The sequence below is a fragment of the Saccopteryx bilineata genome, chromosome 12 (assembly GCF_036850765.1).
Source record: "Saccopteryx bilineata isolate mSacBil1 chromosome 12, mSacBil1_pri_phased_curated, whole genome shotgun sequence".
Taxonomy (NCBI): Eukaryota; Metazoa; Chordata; class Mammalia; order Chiroptera; family Emballonuridae; genus Saccopteryx; species Saccopteryx bilineata.
This window is the reverse complement of record NC_089501.1, coordinates 17,511,505-17,525,832: the sequence shown is the minus strand read 5'-3', so window position 1 is coordinate 17,525,832 and position 14,328 is coordinate 17,511,505. Positions and strand designations below refer to the sequence as shown.

Here is a 14,328-nt window from a genome sequence, read left to right as displayed (position 1 = left end):
GAAGGAAAATTATTGGGATAGAAGATGTAAGAATAAAAAAATTCACTATTATGGAAACTACGCTTTTTATCATATTTTTAAACATTTATTGGCTACTTTGCAACCAGTGTGTACTCTATCAATTTAATTATTGGCAGTATTAAGCTAAAATACTTATTTTTCAGTTTGAGTATAGTAAAGAACCTTATACCTTTTTTTTTTTTTTTACCCATTTCAGTATGGCTTGGGAAGAAGATTTGTTAAATGGTTTACTAAATTTTGCTGCCACCCCTAAAGGACTACTACTTCTTCAAAGAACAGGTGCCATCAATGAATGTGTGACATTTATGTTCAACCAATATGCAAAAAACTTAAAGGTATGAATTACCATCTGCCACAGGCAAAAGGAATTTTTGTTGCTTTAAAAGCCATTAAGGAAATCCTGTTTTATATGCATGAAGAAGTTATTAAACCTGAGTTAAAAAGCCATATAGCATTGTAATGTTTACCTTGATATGTTTTCAGGAAAGCATTAGCAAGTTGATGTTGGTATCTATGGCTTTACTTACAGGATGGCAAACAACCAGATGCAGTTGAAAAATTCTGTTAATTATCCAGATGTTTTAGAAATGTGAAATCATTTATAAATAAATGCGTGGATGTACTAAAACTGGATGGAACACCAGGGGAAAAACCCATTGGGGTTAAATGTACTTGTCAATGAGAGTATAGGTCTCGCATTTTAAAAGAAACAGATATTTGTAGAGGGATTTTATTCTACTGTTAAATACAATTTAGTATATAATATAACCTTCTCTCAGAGGTCATAGAAGTATATTCAGCTTTATGCTTTCAAAATGAATATCCCTCGACTTCTGAGCTTTTAACATCTTAGGTAAGTTTTTGTTCTGTCTCTGGCAGCTGCTGTTTTATTTCATTAGTTTGCCTAATTGCAAATATTGTATTTGTTTTTCCTTAGTCATCAATTCTAATTTCTTGCTTTTGTTTCAGCCTATAAAAAACAAACAATAAACCTTTCAGGGTTATTTTCCTCTATTAAGAATAAGTAATTCCTGAGGGAGGGTCCTGACCATCTCTTTACAAATAAAACATGAACATTAGTTCATGGGTTTATGATACTAGGTTTTATGTGCAGATATGTTTATATTTGTTGAAATGGACTCAAGTATAGAGAATTTAGTTGTTTACATGTCTCATTGCATGGCATAATGTCCTCATCTGTCCTTGTAAGATTTCTCTCTTGGTTAATTTTATTCTCCTGTCATTCCCGATTCGCAGTTTCACTTCACTCTGCATGCACCCCCCCATCCCAGGCTTTCATACCAATGTATTATGTGTAATATCCTTGAATCTGTAGACTTCTTGTGACTGTTGTCTTAGTCCATTTGGGCTGCTACTACAAAATACCACTGGTGGCTTATAAATAGCAGAAAGTTATTGCTCATAATTCCAGAGGCTGGAAGTCTAAATCTGGATGCCAGCAAGATCAGGTGAAGGTCCACTTCTGGTTCACAGACTTGCCAATATATCTTCACATGGCAGGATCTAGGGAGCTCTCTTGGATCTTATTCTATTGGAGCAGCAATCCTGTTCATGAAGAGACTACCTTCATGACCTAATCACCTCTTAAAGGCCCTACTTATCACCGTTACCTTTGGAGGTTAGACTTTTAACATGAATTTTGGAGAGGCATACATTCAAACTATGTGAAATATAGAAGTTTTTCAGCCTTTTAAAATTTATATGATGAAATTATATTGTTTTAATTTGAATTTCTTTGCTGGTAAGTTAGAATTTGTATACTAGTTAACCATTTGGGTTATCATTTTTGTTTTTATGGTCTTGGGAATATTCAAGCAATTCGAAGACATTTTTCTTTATGATTCAGATGCAGGAAACCATGAAGACAGCTTTTACTCTTGTGATAATACAGCTGTGACTAGATGACATTTTTCATATTCATAAACTTTCAGACAATCTTGTCTTCCTTTGTACCACACTGGTGTTTTACTAGAACTTATTGTTTCCTGGACCTCAGAAACTTATAACCTTAAAAGTTATTATAATACTTTAATGGTGCTTTATGTAATTCATAACATTTATTGAAAATTTAGATTCTCACTTACCTTGTCAAAAAGCATTTGAGCCATTTCCTTAAATTTGCTGAAGAGAAAGTAGAGACCCAGGCTGGCTAAATGACCTGCTTATGCTCTAGTTCAGGGATCCCCAAACTTTTTATACAGGAGGTCAGTTCACTGTCCCTTAGACCATTGGAGGGCTGGACTATAAAAAAAACTATGAACAAATCCCTATGCACACTGGACATATTTTAAAGTAAACAAAACGGGAACAAATACAATATTTAAAATAAAGAACAAGTAAATTTAAATCAACAAACTGACCAGTATTTCAATGGGAACTGTGCTCCTCTCACTGACCACCAATGAAAGAAGTGCCCCTTCAGAAGTGCAATGGGGTCCAGATAAATGGCCTCACGGGGCTGCATGCGGCCCGTGGGCCGTAGTTTGGGGACCCCTGCTCTAGTTAGTGCTAAAAGAAGTAAGACTAGAACTCAGATTTGTATTTACCACTGTCCACAGAATCTGTCTTGTTTAGCAAAGCATCACTGACTTCTCTGTGTTTCTTTTCTGCCCCTTTCTTTTCAGCACTTAGTGTGCATGTGGGTAGCCCCAGGGCTACTAACCTGTGAATCAGCAGGTCAATGAGGGTGATTATGGGAGTTGTTTTTGCAAAAAGACAAATGGGAAAAGGATAGACATTTATTTTGTTTATTTCTGTGTCATCTAATTGCAGAACTAATGGATGGTAAATTTAGAAAAAGTGAATTGGTTACCAGAGGGACTGGGATAGGGACAAGGGTAGTAAAGGGGCAAATACACGGTGACAGAAAATGATTTGACTGGGTGATGGGCACACAACGCAATCAACAGTTCAAATGCTATGGAGATGTTTATCTGAAATCTGTGTGTTCGTATGGACCAATGTCACTCCATTAAATATTCTTTCTAAATTAAAAAAAAAAATAGAACAAGAAAGGCAAATGATAAAGATATGAATAGCAGACGTTTAATTCTTTCCCATGGTCCAAGTTTCTCTTTCCTTTGGCCCTTAAAAGTGAAGGTATTAATCAAACAAACAATCAAAGAAACAACCTCATAGATACAGATGGTATATTCGTGGTTGCCAGTGGGAAAGGGATGGTAGAAGAGGAGTAAGGGGGGATAAATGGGATGGAGGGAGACTTGACTCATGGTAGTGAAAACACAATACAGTATGCAGTGATGTATTATAGAATTGTACACTTGAAACCTATATAATTTTATTAATCAGTGTCACTCCAATAAATTCAATAAAAAAGAAAAAAAAGCCCCTTATTTACAGTTTATATTTTTAAAGTTTGATTAAAACTGATTCTTTTAATGGAGTATTGAAAAAATATAAAAAAAATTTAAATGGTAACCTCTTTTTAGAAGTCAAACATCTTATAAGCCAATCTGATCTTAACCAAAGTCTGAGAAGAAATAACATTTTATAATGTCTTTATTTCCTTGTTCTGATGTCTTCAAAGATGGATCCTCACTTCTGTACCTTACCATGAATATATGTATAATATTCTTTTTGTGAAATAACAGGTTATTTAAGATTTTCTACAATGCTATTTAGAAACCTGTACGTTAATAATGACTATTTTTTGTTGGTATGTATTTTATATATAAAATTGTCTTCTTTAGGGAAAAGAAATCACATTGTTTCTAAAAGTAATTGTCATTTTCAAGAAGATACCATTGTATTTCTAAAGTTGTTTGATTATTTAAAAGTCCAGTTAAAACACTGGTAGTCAGTACAGATTTATTATTATTTTTAAATATTTTAATTAATTTATTTATTTATTCATTTTAGAGAGGAGAGAGAGGGAGAGAGAGAGACAGAGAGAGAAGAGAGAGACAGGGGGGAGGAGCTGGAAGCATCAACTCCCACATGTGCCTTGACCAGGCAAGCCCAGGGTTTTGAACCGGCGACCTCAGCATTTCCAGGTCAACACTTTATCCACTGCGCCACCGCAGGTCAGGCCAGTACAGATTTATTAATGAGCAAATTTATCACTGAAGGACAAATCTAAAAATTAAACAGTAGGATTTAAATAGTAATAGAATTTAGAGCTGGAAAGAGTCTTAATTTATATCTGGTGAAAGTCCCTTATTTTATGTATGAAGAGACTTAGACCTTAGACCTAGAGAGAGAAGTGACCAGTTCAAGGTCAAAGAACTACTTAGTTTCTGGGCTGGGACCAGAACTTACATTTGAAATAAAATATCAAAAATATTATTTTAATAATAATTCATTAATTGTTATAGTTTTTTAGTTTGTTTTTGTTGCTCTTATTATCTTTACTTGAAATAATGTCTACTGGCCCTGGCTGGTGGCTCAGTGGGTAGAGGGTTGGCCCAGCATATGGATGTCCCAGGTTCAATTCCTGGTCAGTACACATGGGAGAAGTGACCATCTCCCTCCTTCCCTCTTTCCCTTCTTTCCCTCTTCTCTCCCTCCTCTTCTCTCCTTCTTCCCCTCCTGCAGATAGTGGCTCAATAGGTTCAAGCCTGGCTCTAGGTGCTCAGGATACCTTCATTGGAACATATCAGTCTCATGTGCTAAAAATAGCTTGGTACTCAAGCATCAGCCCCAGATGGTGTTGCTGGGTGGATCCCAGTAGGGGTGCATGCAGAAGTCTGTCTCACTATCTCTCCTCCTCTCACCTAAAAAAAAATAAATAAAATTTAAAAAATAATAATGTCTAGTGTTTAATTTTTTTCTTTTTTTTTCTTTTTTTCTTTTGTATTTTTCTGAAGCTGGAAATGGGGAGAGACAGTCAGACAGACTCCCGCATGCGCCCGACCGGGATCCACCCGGCACGCCCACCAGGGGCGACGCTCTGCCCACCAGGGGGCGATGCTCTGCCCCTCCGGGGCGTCGCTCTGCCACGACCAGAGCCACTCTAGGGCCTGGGGCAGAGGCCAAAGAGCCATCCCCAGCGCCCGGGCCATCTTTGCTCCAATGGAGCCTTGGCTGCGGGAGGGGAAGAGAGAGACAGAGAGGAAGGGGGGGTGGAGAAGCAAATGGGCGCTTCTCCTATGTGCCCTGGCCGGGAATCGAACCCGGGTCCCCCGCACGCCAGGCCGACGCTCTACCACTGAGCTTTTTTTCATTTTTATTGCTTTTAATTTATTGTGTTTACATAGATTCAAGTGTCCTACCAAATATATCTACCTCCCTCCCACCCCCGTGTTCCCCTTGATATTTTCTTTGCCCCCACCCCCAACACCTTCTCCCCTTCCCTCCAGGATTTACTGTCCTCACTAGCTCTATATGTAATGTGTAAATAAAATATTAGCATACTGTGTTTTCCTGCATTTGATTGTTCTTTATTTATGTTGTTTAGATCAGCAGGCATAAAAATTTTGACTATGGAGTTCTGGTTACACGAGTGGCCTCAACCGCAGCAGGTACAATAGCACTACAAAGTTCAGGTAAGTCTTTACTTTTAATTATAATTATTTAAATAAAATAAGCAAGCTGATGGGAAATTTAACTGGCATGGTCAAGTATCGGGATATTACTCTAAAGTTATTTTTGCCAAGTTAGGCCTTAGGTAAAAGAAAGTTATAAGATTTTCTTTTTATATCTTGTTGTCTATGAAATCCCACTGGGAATTTTTCTGTGAAATATATACAACCTTGTTCTCTTTTCTCAGAACAGTGTACATAGTGAACTTAACAGAAATACTGATGCTTTCAGAAGTTGCCCTCATCTTATAAAGGCAAAGGGTATCATCCTCTCTTGATACAGTTGCATCTGATCGGATTTCCTAATGCTCAGTTTCAGTGGCTTATGTAATCGTCAGCATTTCCAGTCAGAATAATTTTCACACATACATGTCATTTTCTTATTCAGTGTCTTCTCTTTGCTTCTTGAAAGCTTCTCTTTCAACACTTCACTTTCTTTTTTTTTTTTTTCAGAGACAGAGAGAGGGATAGATAAGGACAGACAGACAGGAATGGAATGAAGAGAGATGAGAAGCATCAATCATCAGTTTTTCGTAGTGACACCTTAGTTGTTCATTGATTGCTTTCTCATATGTGCCTTGGCTGTGGGCCTTCAGCAGACCAAGTAACCCCTTGCTCAAGCCAGCGACCTTGAGTCCAAGCTGGTGAGCTTTGCTCAAACCAAATGAGCCCACGCTCAAGCTGATGACTTCAGGGTCTTGAACCTGGGTCCTCCTCATCCCAGTCCGATGCTCTATCCACTGCGCCACCACCTGGTCAGGCTCAACACTTCACTTTCAGCACTACCTTTACAGTTTGCAGTCTGCATGTATTATTTACTATGAATTTGATTTCTAAGAGGTTCAAATATTCGGAATTTAAGATATCATATCTTGCCTGACTGGTGGTGGTGCAGTGGCTAGAGCATCGACCTGTTACACTGAGGTCCCAGGTTTACCATCCTAAGGTCCCCAGCTTGAGTGTGGGCTTATATGGCTTGAGCACAGGCTCACCAGCTTGAGCACTAGGTCGCTGGCTTGAGCCTGAAGGTTGCTGGCTTGAAGCCCAGGGTTGCTGGCCTGAATGCCCTGTCACTGGTTTGAGCAAATAGTCACTGGCATGGCTGGAACCCCTTGGTCAAAGCACGGAAGCAGTCAGTGAATGACTAAAGTGATGCTACTACAAGTTGATGCTTTTCATCTCTCTCCCTTCCTCTCTTTGTCTCTCTCTGTCATCTCTCTCGTTGAAAAAAAAAATCGTAAGATTATCTGAATTCTGAACTGGAGACAAGCTGTAATCTCTACCAGAGATTTTATGATTATATTTTTCAAGGCTTAGAGTTGATAAATCATAACATTAATAATCACTTTGATAATTTTTTTATATAAAAATATTTTCTATACCATATTTTAAGTACAGGGGTTCCTTGGGTTATGACACAGTTCAGTTCCTACGATGGTGACATAACCCAAATTTTGGTGTAAGTTGAACCACACCCTAGCCTAACACATGGAATACTTGCACTTTCTCCAGTCCAAAATGGCGTAGGTAAGCATACTGGGGGATACCAACTCCCTCACTCATATGCTGCGTTACTGTGTATTCTTCCACTGCGTTCAACCAAACTAGATTTCCATGTAGTCCGTAAGTACAATGCTAATGGTGTAAGCTGAAACACGTCTCAATTTTTTTGTATTTATGAGAGTGAGCATTGTAAACCCAAAACATTGTATGTCAAGACTGCCATATCCTGAGGACCCCTTGTATTTTTTGGCTGAACTAATTTAGACTACTTGTATTATAAAACATGTTTTCTGGCAGAAGTTGTCCTAAACTGAGCCACTTATTTTTTCTTCTAAATAGAATAAAGTTTAATTTATTAAATATCAGAGCACATTAATGAAAGCATTTGCAGGCTAGATTTATCCCAGATTTCCCTGGTGGTTAAGTTTTTAAACCTCTGAGCCTCATAGTAACAAACTATTCATGAGAGGGTTTAATGCAGTTTTTCATAGGCCAAAGGAAGGAAGAATGAACCTCTTCAGTTCCTATGATGTCTTAGGTACAATATCAGGAGCTCTACAGCTATGACCCCAGTTGTACTTCATTGCCACCCTTGAATGTAGCACTATTTCAGTTTTCCAGTGGAGGAACTGATGCGCTAGGAGGTCATGGGTGTTTTCTAAAGATGTGCGTCAATAAGTTGACAAATTTGTAGTTTGTACTCTCAAATTCAGAGCCTATATTTTTCCTTTTATACCCGTGGGATGCTTTCTCCTTGAATGTTGTTATAAAATTACAGACTTGATTGTTGGATGTTCTGATTTACACATTTCCATATGATACAATTTTTCATAAAAGAATTTAATAACCACATGCAATAATCACTTTTATTTAGAAGTATATTATCTAACTTGTGAGAATTTAAAAACTGTACTGAGTCAAAAGTTGTGATAAATGGAGAAATGTTATAACCGTATGGAATTAAAAAAATTAATATAAGGCAATGTACACCCTAATTTAGATGCCTCCCCCTGCCTCCTAATGCCCCCTTTTATAAACACACACACACACACACACACACACACACACACACACACACACACACACACACCATCCCATTTTCAGTCTGCCTTTCACTGTTGGCTCATTTGCAGAATAAAATGTAAACCTTATTATTTTTTAAGAAAACATGCTCAGAGAAGTTATTGTGCTGAGGATAAAAGCTGGGACTTAAAATTCAGTTCTCTAGGAAAATAATCTAATCTTTTAGAATTTCAACATACTGTTTTATGATAATGAGATATAAAGGTTTATTAATAGTAGCAAATATAATTTCTATCAAGGTTAGAGGTTATTATGTGTCATTGTCAGTGTGGACCAGTGTTATCAGAGGGATAATTTTGTTTCTGCCATAATCCAGAGAAATAGTATGCTATAAATGTGATGTGCAACAATTCTTTTTAGGGTTTGTCAGTGCAGTCATAACTGAATTGTGGGCCAACCTGGAATGTGGAAGAGATGATGTTAGAGTGACTCAGCCCAGAGCTACTCCAGTGGATCCTATTGACCAAAGTTGTCAAGAGGTAGAAAATAATATAATTTATCTAATGATGTTCAAATTTTAAGTATATCTCTCAGAAAGTAATTAATCCAGACTTTATTCAGTTACAACCAGCAGCCTTTCCTAATTTTTTCTTCTTCATCTTTTTTTTTTTAACATTTAAATTAAAATAAAAATTTTCAAAATAAATTCAGTGAGTGGTAGAAATACTAGTGTTTTCTGGAAATTATATTTGGAAGAATTTGTTAAATAATATTTTTACTATAAACTTTCTTCCTCAATAAGGAATGATTAGGAAACCAACACACACAAAAAAACTCTTAAAACTAAAACCAACCAATCAAAATAAAAGAGGAAAGGAAGGTTTTTGTCCTTGAATTCAACTCTAATAGAAAATTGTTAGGATTAAAGAAGTAGGCAGAGAAGATGCTTTCATTTAGACTAATGTGATAAAACACACACACACACACTCTTAAGCCCCCACACAATGCTCTATTATAATTCAGTGACTTTTACATATTTAACGTGTTCTCCAAATTTTACTAAAATGACTTTGACTTTAAGGTAACCTGGGAAAGTTTCATTCAAATGGTATTGTAAAATTATCAAAATTAAAACAAAAAATAGAGGTTTCGCTTTCCGTAATGGCAGCTTAGTTTCTAGTAGAAGTCACAAACAGGAAAAATGACTTAAAAATACAACTCAAAATAACTTAAAAATCAGTTGATTTTTTTGAAATGGCAAAAAAGATTAAGAAACAGAAGGGAGCCAGTATAGATGAAGAGACTCATACTGCCTGAGATCCTGGATTTAAGACATTTGCCCTGGGGCAAGTGCCTGTTGATGCTCTACTGAAGACCCCTCAGGTACTAAAGAACAATATGGGAATATCATGTTCAGCTTTATGCCAGGAATTCAACTACTAAGATAAAATTGGCAGACTTCTTAAAAATATGCTAACCAAAATTGACCTAATGTAAAATAGAAAATCTAAATAGCTATGTATTGGTTACAGAATTTGAGTTCATTATCAAAAACATTCCCACAGAGAAAATCAGATAACTTCACAGTTAAGTCTATGTATAGGAGAAAGAGCACCAATCACACACAGACTCTTTCAGAAAACAGAGGTAGAGGATCAGTTTCTAACTTGTTTTGAGGTCAGCATAACCCTAACATGAAAATGAGACGTTACCAAAAAAGAAAATTACAGACTAATATTTCTGATAAATATAGACTTAAAAATAATTAACAATTAGCCCTAGCCGGTTGGCTCAGTGGTAGAGTGTCGGCCTGGCGTGCAGGAGTCCCAGGTTCAATTCTCGGCCAGGGCACACAGGAGAAGCGCCCATCTGCTTCTCCACCCTTCCCCCTCTCTTTCCTCTCTGTCTCTCTCTTCCCCTCCCGCATCCGAGGCTCCATTGGAGCAAAGTTGGCCTGGGCGCTGAGGATGGCTCTATGGCCTCTGCCTCAGGCGCTAGAATGGCTCTGGTTGCAACAGAGCAAAGCCCCAGATGGGCAGAGCATCATCCCCTGGTGGGCATGCTGGGTGGATCCCAGTCGGGCGTATGCAGGAGTCTGTCTGACTGCCTCCCCGTTTCCAACGTCAGAAAAAGACACACAAAAAAAATTAACAAAATATTATCAAATTATATCTAGCAATATGAAAGAGGGCCATTTATTATGATCAAGTGGGGCTTATCCCAGCCATACAAAGTTGGGTTAACATTCTAAAATGAAACCAATTCAGCATATTAACAGAATAAAGAGAAAATTAATACAATGATTTCAATAGGTGTGGAGATGGTATTTGAGAAAATTTAATACTCATTTATAAAACTCATCAGATTCAATCTTTTTTTTTTTTTTTTTTTTTTTTTTTTGCCGTGGGTTTCTTATATAATTGTTGCACCTGTGGCCCTCCTTCTCACTTGATATTTTTAAATTTAAATTTTATTTTATTTCAGTTTGTTGTGTTTACATAATTACAAGTGTTTCCCAGAATATAACTCCCTCCGCCCGCCCTGTGTTCTCCTTGATACCCCTTTTGCCCCCTCCCCCTCCCGCCTTCCCCTTTTCCCTCCATGATATACTATCCTGCCCTCTATTTCTCTGTGTTATGTGTATATACTTTCTCTAATGTTCTTTCTTTCTATGATTCCCTCCTCTCATCCCCTTTCTCTCTGACCACTTTCCCTCTGGACTCTTTAACTCCTTCTCTGCCTCTCTTCTTTTCCTCAGTTCACATTGTTCATTGGATTTCTCATATGAGTGAAGTCATATATTTTTCTTTCTCTGCCTGGCTTATTTAGCTTAGCATAATAGACTGCAGGTACATCCATGTTGTCACAAAGGGTAGGATTTTCTTTTTTTCATGGCCGTGTAGTATTCCATTGTGTATATGTACCACAGCTTTTTAATCCACTTGTCTACTGACGGACACTTGGGCTGTTCCAGATCTTGACTATTGTAAACATTGCTGCAGTAAACATGAGGGTGCATTTCTCCTTTTGAATCAATGATTTGTTATTCTTACAATATATTCCTTGAAGTGGGATAGCTGGGTCAAAAGGCAGTTTGATTTTTAATTTTTTGAGGAATCTCCATACTGTTTTCTACAGTGGCTGCACCAGTCTGCATTCCCACCAGCAGTGCAGGAGGGTTCCCTTTTCTCCACATCCTCACCAGCACTTATTCTGTGTTGTTTTGTTGATGAGCACCATTCTGACAAGTGTGAGGTGGTATCTCATTGTGATTTTAATTTGCATTTCTCTAATGATTAGTGATGTTGAACATTTATTCATATGCCCATTGGCCATCTGTATGTCCTCTTTGGAGAAGTGTCTATTCAGCTCTTTTGCCCAATTTTTGATTGGATTGTTTACTTTCCTGGTGTTGACTTTTACAAGTTCTTTATAGATTTGGATTATTAACCCCTTATCGGATGCATTGGCAAATATGTTCTCCCATTGTGTAGTTTGTCTTTTTATTTTATTCACATTGTCTTTTGCTGAGCAAAAGATTTTTTAGTTTGATATAGTCCCATTTTTTCATCCTGTCTTTTATTTCACTTGCCCGTGAAGCTAAATCAGAAAATATATTGCTGTGAGAGATGTCGGAGAGCTTACTGCCTATGGTTTCTTTCAAGATGATCATGGTTTCACAGCTTATATTCAAGTCTTTTATCCATTTTGAGTTTATTTTTGTGAATGGTGTAAGTTGGTAGTCTAGTTTCATTTTTTTTGCATGTATTTGTCCAATTTTCTTAGCATGATTTGTTAAATAGACTGTCTTTACTCCATTGTATGCTCTTACCTCCTTTGTCAAATATCAATTGTCCATAAAGGTGTGGGTTTATTTCTGGGTTCTCAGTTCTGTTCCATTGATCTATATGCCTGTACGATGACCTTGTAGTATAACTTGATATCAGGAAGTGTGATACCCCCTGCTTTATTTTTTCTTTTTCAAGATTGCTGAGGCTATTTGTGTTCTTTTTTGGTTCCATATAAATTTTTGGAATATTTGTTTTATATCTTTGAAGTATGACATTGGTAATTTAATAGGAATTGCATTGAATTTATATGACATTTTAATGATATTTATTCTTTCTGTCCATGAACATGGCATATGCTTCCACTTGTTTGTATCTCCATTAATTTCTTTTATCAATATTTTATAATTTTCTGAGTACAGGTCTTTAAACTCCTTGGTTAAATTTACTCCTAGGTACTTTATTTTTTTGGTCACAATAGTGAAGGGGATTGTTTTTTTAATTTCTCTTTCAGACAGTTCATTGTTGGTATATAAAAATGCCACTGATTACTGAATATTGATTTTATATCCTGCCACCATGCTGAATTCATTTATCAGTTCCAGTAGTTTTTTGACTGAGACTTTAGGATTTTCTCTATACAGTATCAAGTCATCAGCAAATAGTGAAAGTTTTACTTCTTCTTTTCCAATTTGGATGCCTTTTATTTCTTCTTCTTGTCTGATTGCTATAGCTAGGACTTCCAGAACTATGTTGAATAAGAGTGGTGCAAGGGGGCACCCCTGCCTTGTTCCTGTTCACAAGGGGATTGCTTTTAACTTTTTCCTTTGAGTATGATGTTGGCTGTGGGTTTGTCATAGATGGCCTTTATCATGTTGAGGTATGTTCCCTGTATTCCTACTTTGCTGAGAGTTTTGATCATGAATGGGTGCTGGATTTTATCAAATGCTTTTTCTGCATCTATTGATATTATCATGTGGTTCTTATCCTTCCTTTTGTTTCTGTAATGAATCACATTGATTGATTTGCCAATATTGTACCATCCTTGCCTCCCCAGAATAAATCCCACTTGATCATGATGTATGATTTTTTTCATGTATTGCTTTATCTGATTTGCTGATATTTTGCTGAGAATTTTAGTATCTAAATTCTTCAGGGATATTGGCCTATAGTTTTCCTTCTTTGTAGTGTCTTTGCCTGGTTTTGGAATGAGGATTATGTTCACCTCATAAAAGGAGTTTGGAAGTTTTCTCTCTTCTTGAATTTTTTGAAATAGCTTGAGAAGAATAGGAGTTATTTTTTCTTTGACTATTTGGTAAAATTTGCCTGTGAGGCCATTAGGCCCAGGACTTTTCTTTGTTGGGAGATTTTGATAACTGTTTCAATCTCTTTGTTGTAATCAGTCTGTTTAGGTTTTCTGATTCTTCCAAATTGATTTTTGAATGATTATATTTTTCAAGGAATTTGTCCATTTCATCTAGGTTGTCCCATTTTGGGGCATACAGTTGTACATAGTATTTTCTTACAGTCCTTTGATTTTCTCCTATGTCAGTTGTTACTTTTTCACTCTCATTTCTAATTTATTTGAGCCCTCTCTCTTTTTTTCTTGGTGAGTCTGGTTAAAGTTTCATCAATTTTGTTTACTTGTTCAAAGAACCAGCTCTTGATTTCATTAATCTTCTGTATTATTATTTTTTCCTCTATGTCATTTATTTCTGCTCTGATCTTTATTATTTCCTTCCTTCTACTTCCTCTGGGCCTTACTTGCTGTTCTTTTTCTAGTTGTTTTTGATGCAGGGTTGTTAATTCGAGCTTTTTCTTGCTTCTTAAGGTATGCCTGTAATGCTATGAACTTCCCTCTCAGGACTGCTTTTGCTGTGTCCCATAAATTTTGAGTTGTTGTATGTTCACTTTCATTTGTTTCAAGGAAGTTTTTGATTTCTTCCTTGATCTCATTGTTAACCCATTCATTATTTAATAGCATGCTATTTAATCTCCATGTTTTGAATGTTTTTCAGTTTTTCTATTGTAGTTGATTTCTAGTTTCATGCTGTTGTGTACAGAGATGGTGCTTGATATGATTTCAATCTTCTTAAATTTATTAACACTTGTTTTGTGTCCTAACATATGGTCTATCCTAGAGAATGTTCTGTGAGCACTTGAAAAGAATGTATTTTCTGCTGCTTTGGGGTGAAGGGTTCTGAAGATATCTGTTAAATTCAGTTTATCTATTGTGTCATTTAAGGCCGCTGTTTCTTTGTTAGTTTTTTGTCTGGAGAGTCTATCTATTGATGTTAGTGGGGTATTAAAATATCCTACTATTATATCAATAGAATTGCTGTTGATCTTGCCCTTTTTGTCCATCAAAATCTGTTTTATATATTTAGGTGCTCCTATATCAGGTACATATATATATTTATAATAGTTATATC

At 36.6% G+C, this 14,328-nt stretch overlaps 1 protein-coding gene across 1 annotated transcript in view; it reads left to right on the top strand.

Annotated features, from left to right (window-relative positions):
• Positions 1 to 14,328, top strand: part of TBC1D32 (TBC1 domain family member 32) — a 248,526-nt gene that overhangs the window by 84,583 nt on the left and 149,615 nt on the right. The window contains exons 18-20 of the mRNA XM_066248097.1: positions 218 to 356; positions 5,459 to 5,546; positions 8,529 to 8,647. Coding sequence (XP_066104194.1) covers positions 218 to 356; positions 5,459 to 5,546; positions 8,529 to 8,647 — 346 coding nt within the window. The remainder of the gene's footprint in view (positions 1 to 217; positions 357 to 5,458; positions 5,547 to 8,528; positions 8,648 to 14,328) is intronic.